At 39.7% G+C, this 4,772-nt stretch overlaps 1 protein-coding gene across 4 annotated transcripts; it reads right to left on the bottom strand.

Annotated features, from left to right (window-relative positions):
* Positions 1–1,072: 1,072 nt before the first annotated feature.
* Positions 1,073–4,472, bottom strand: LOC113355918. 4 transcript variants are annotated; one of them, XR_003362661.1, is made up of 8 exons: positions 4,222–4,472; positions 3,706–3,899; positions 3,342–3,567; positions 3,065–3,257; positions 2,649–2,945; positions 2,159–2,256; positions 1,993–2,064; positions 1,073–1,324 (listed from the first exon to the last, which is right to left on the bottom strand). XR_003362661.1 is itself a non-coding variant. In XM_026598904.1 (8 exons), the coding sequence occupies exons 4-8, from the start codon at positions 3,154–3,156 to the stop codon at positions 1,279–1,281; spliced, it is 486 nt and encodes a 161-aa protein (XP_026454689.1). In that variant the 5' UTR covers positions 3,157–3,257; positions 3,342–3,567; positions 3,706–3,899; positions 4,222–4,472; the 3' UTR covers positions 1,073–1,278. The 4 variants fall into 4 exon arrangements, 2 of the variants coding, with proteins under 2 accessions (XP_026454689.1, XP_026454688.1); XR_003362660.1 differs by having other exon boundaries at positions 1,073–1,527; XM_026598904.1 differs by lacking the exon at positions 2,159–2,256 and adding an exon at positions 1,481–1,527 and having other exon boundaries at positions 2,649–2,877.
* Between the last annotated feature and the right edge of the window lie 300 nt (positions 4,473–4,772).

A 4,772-nucleotide genomic window follows, 5' to 3' on the forward strand; every position in this document is an offset into this window, starting at 1 on the left:
GGTCCACTTGATGATTTTCTTTTGGCTATCAACCACACAAAAGAAAACATAACTTTTCATTAGTGTCGTGTAAAGTGTGGCTTCCAGCAGCAACCTAACTTAGCTGATTGTGGAGATCCTCCTAGTTATGTGGTGGTGCTCCTCTAGGCTGTATCCTATGAACATTGCATATATTTTTTCTTTGATTACAACTCCCATTATTCTCATGGATTCAAATTGGCTTTGTTTGCATGTTTTATGAATGCATTTGAGTAGATGTTTTGGAATTGGCAAGTTTCCGGAGAACACGGACAAGAAGGAAAACAGATGATGTTGCTTGGGACAGTGATGTCATGGTGCTGTCTTGGGTTTGCACCCACGGGCAGGAGTGAGATTTGCAAACAGAATCCAGGAATTTGAAAGAAAGTTGGTCCAGAACCAACAGGTTTAATTGAGTTGCGTAATTTGGTTCCTTCGAGGATGATAGATAAATCTTCTGATAACAGGGATGCACTTGCTTCCTTCTGATTTTGCGTCACCACCACAGCTAGATGTTTTAGAGCAAGGGAGGAATATTCGCATATTTTGGGGATTTAGCCACCAGGTCGACACTCATACATCCTTATACACCTCAAACTTTGTTTGTAGCACTTGTAAAACACTCCACTTTCTTCGTAATAAAACATCGGAGAAATTTGCCAACGATGTTTTTCGCTAAAAAGGAGAGGAACCATAACTTGAGTTATGATTCAGCGAGAAGAAGGAAATATTGCAAAATGATTTTGGAATCACTCAAGAAAGCAATGTCCAAGGTGGGAAGCTGACTTAGAATCACTTGACAAGGACAAGTCTGGACCGCAAGATGATGTTAAGTTACTTTGTCAAAGAGATTACTAAATTGCCAAATGGGATCGAAGCTGGTAAGGACTCTTGATCAAGACCTATTTAATAATCCAAGCCCAAAACAAGGATTATGATGCAGTGTCCACATAACTGCAAATATATAACAATCATGCGCCAAATGCATTTCAGCAGGAAATTCCCACAAACCAAAAGTATATGCGTGCTCCAAGGAATCCGAAAAAAGAGTTAATGTTGGGTATAACGTTGCACATGTGGTCCGGAATAGTAGATAATTTTACACCCGCAAACTGAACAGATAAGCATGCAACTTACTGAATGATTCAAGAAAAATAAGCTTACAGGTTCTCCAATCTCAGCATTTGTCAAGTACGTCTCCATAAGGTCAAGTCTTCTGGGAATTTCCATAAAACAATCTTGGTATAAAACTCCTCTGACTCACCAGCTCCAGCCACGCAAAGCTATTAAGCAAATTGGCTTGTAACTAGCAATTTATGCAAAAATATCAGTGAAAATCAGGTAGAACGAGCTTGAAATATCAAGGTATTTGACCATTTAGTATTTTGTGTCAAATGACCATATACCAAATAAAGATCAAGGAAAAAGATTAGTTATGAAATCGTAACCAAAACCAATGTACTTTAAGAGGCTACAATGCTGGAAGGTATTTGTGATTGCTGTCAGAATCTGCTGATAACCAAATTCGATTAGTTAGTGCCACAAAACTAAAAAGAAACCCACACTTGGATTGAAAAATCTAGCTGATTATATTTGAGTTTGTGGAACTCGATACTCTAAGAGAAAGCTACAGTATATAGATATTTCTACAATCCTCATCACTAAGTATAAGCAGAAATATAACTTATTGGACAAAGATAAAAATATTGAAATGTATACAAAACTTGAGTGAATGACGTAATAAGATGGAATCATTACAGAAGAAAGGAAATAAGAGGAACATACGACCAAAAGCTTAAAAAAGAGACAACAAAACAAGGAACACCTAGCAAGTCGCATCATAGTCAAATTAAATATATAGTAAATTAGTAAGCGAACAACATAAAGCAGTGAAGGTTCTTAAGTATAAAGTGGCCTAAAAGCATTACAAACATAAGCATGAAATATATGCAGCAAAGAAAATTTTAATTTTACCTGCTCATGGAAGCCAAGAGGATCTGCTGCCATAGGTTCCTCATCCCTTACAGGTGAATAAATAGAGGGAGCCTGTGGAAACAGAAATGTAGTCAAGAACTATAAAAACTGGAGTTATTTGAAGGCGATTGAAATTAGCAAGATAAAAAACACCCATAGGGAAAACCTTTGTGTCTCTGGACTGCTTCCCTTTCTCGTCCTTGCTAATTATATATTTTGGAGAAGCAGGGACATCAGCAGAGGCATTCCGGCAATCTCAAGAAGCTGCGGGTAAAGATTCAGGAGATGATTCCAGATAACTGAATTATGGTAAAACTAACACCGCAAGTGAATAAAATGAACACCATCAATTTGTCAATATAAAATTCCATCCAATTATAAATACACTAACAACATGCATCCTAACACTTTCCCAGTGCCTCATGAGGAGGGAGGAGGGGGGGGGGGGGGGGGGGGGGGGGGGGGGGGGGGGGGGGGGGGGGTGGGGGGTGGGGCTCAGAGACACTGATTCCGGATTCCTGGGTGACTAAGGTCCGCAGAAGAGATATCGCAAACTCTGTAGCAGTTCTTTTAGTTTTAATGCTAGATAAAGCTTACGTTTCAAGAAACTGCTAAAGAGTTCGGTGATGGAGATATAGATGAACAAAAGGTAGTACCTCCATGTTTTTGAAGGGAACCGGATTTGGTCCTTGGTGCTGATCCATAGGGTCAATGATGCCTCCATTTGATTCAGAGTGCCTGGATGAGATCGTGGCAAGAGCACGCTCGATGAATGTAAATGGGTTGCACGTAAATTGAGAAATTTGCAGGATATGATTGCAATACTGAGGCCACTCCACCAAACAAGCACAAACTGCCCGAGCGCCTTCGCCCAAATACAAACATCTGAAGGTAACAGATAATCAGATATACACATGCTGAACCGCAATGCATGACTTGTTGGAATGAGAACACTGGAAAGAATTTCATATTGGATTAAGTTATAAGCTGTCTACAATGACAAACTAAATGTTATCAAATATCAAGCATCAACAAATTAGACGATCAAAGGTGTAGAAAAGGAAAACCATACATTAGTCTGGGATAATCCACACAGCTAGACTTCAGGAAAGTGTTGCAGTGGGTCCCCGAGCATTGATCTCGGACCGAGCCAGCATGGCCCATCTCAGCGAGTTGGCATAAAACATCCAACAGGTCAAGACAAAACCAAGACTGATTTTCATTCCAGTTGAGAGCTTATGACCATGAGTTGCATCGGGGTACACCTGAACAACAGACCAGCAATCAAATGAATCCGAAAAATATAAAGAATATCGAGGTCTATGACTCAGTGATACATGACACCATACCAGCTGTCTGGCGGAGTGCACAAACGTGAAAATTTCAGGCGACGCGGACACAGCATATCTTAGAAAAGATATCTTGCCTTCAGCATTGCTCCACGCAGCCCCTCATATGGCATGAAGAGGGAAGGGATCCTGCTACAATTTGCGCTCAATATTGATGCCACGATTACAACTTTACCAAATCCACCTGTAGTAGACATTATAGAACCAACACCTGGCATGACCTCCCCTAAAAAGACATGAAAAAAGAAAATGAATCCTCGCTAGGGAAAGTAGAAGCCCTTGTGGTCATGGTCAAGGTTTTCCATCACATATACAAGAACATCGACATTCCATGTTAACTAATACCAACAGCAAATGTACTTACACCAACAGCAGAACAGAAAGTTGAATATTGTGACCTCAGTGAGAGGTAAGAAAAGAGATAAGATGCCTTTTGCAGTGGGTAGTGTTGAGTGTGCAGCCACAACCCAGTTCCTTTACAGTATCATCCACGCTCATCTCCTTCTCTATATCCGCCAAAATGTATCAAAGTCATTTACTAGAACAAAATCCAACTGCCTGCCAACAAGCAATTGAAATTCGAAAAAAATGTTAACTAATCCAGTTGCTTAATTGGCAGCAGACGGACCTTGGATAGTTGACTTCACAGATACCATCCGTATTACGCAATAGAAACAATTAATGGAGTCCTAGTTTTCATCTCCAACAATGACACAATCCCAACAACAATCAATATCTATACTCAAAACAAATTACAACCAAAAAAAAAAAAAAAAAATACTTCCTTCACTGTTACAACAATTAGAATGAAGACATGATTAGAACAAGATCAATTCCAAATGAAATTATGCCTGATTAAGGATTCTAGGTGTATACATACCTGAGATAACTGAGGAAATACAGAGTCGAAATTGGAATCGGTGAAAAAAGTAAGAATCGTATCTTCTGAGTTCAAGCAATTGGCGCGAATGGAAGCATCGTAAACTCGGAGAAGAAGATGATTGCAGAGGTACTTTCTAGGTTTTGTTTGCAGAGAAACTGAGGAAAGATAAAGGTCCAAAAAATCTCTGAAGTGGCAAGTCTTGGAATGTTCGCCCGCACTTTTGAAATGGTAAGTAGATTGTTAGGAGTGAGTGCCCGTTTGGATCGGAAAAGTGTTTTTCCCGGAGAGGTCAACGATACCGAAAAAAAAAAAAAAGGAGAATCAACGATACCGATGCCATTCCTCACTCCGCGCAGAGTTGCGCTTAAAAACCGCATGTCATCCTCATTCCATATTTTCCATTGTAAAACCATCATTTTCGATTGGTTGGAAAATAAGATATACCTCTACATTCCGTGCCCATTAATTTTTATTTTTAAACCAGAAATATTTGGTGTACTGAAGTAATGCACCATGATGTTTGGTGTGAGAGAAAGAAAAGGTGGTGC

This window comes from Papaver somniferum, chromosome 3 (genome assembly GCF_003573695.1).
Source record: "Papaver somniferum cultivar HN1 chromosome 3, ASM357369v1, whole genome shotgun sequence".
Lineage (NCBI taxonomy): Eukaryota > Viridiplantae > Streptophyta > Magnoliopsida > Ranunculales > Papaveraceae > Papaver > Papaver somniferum.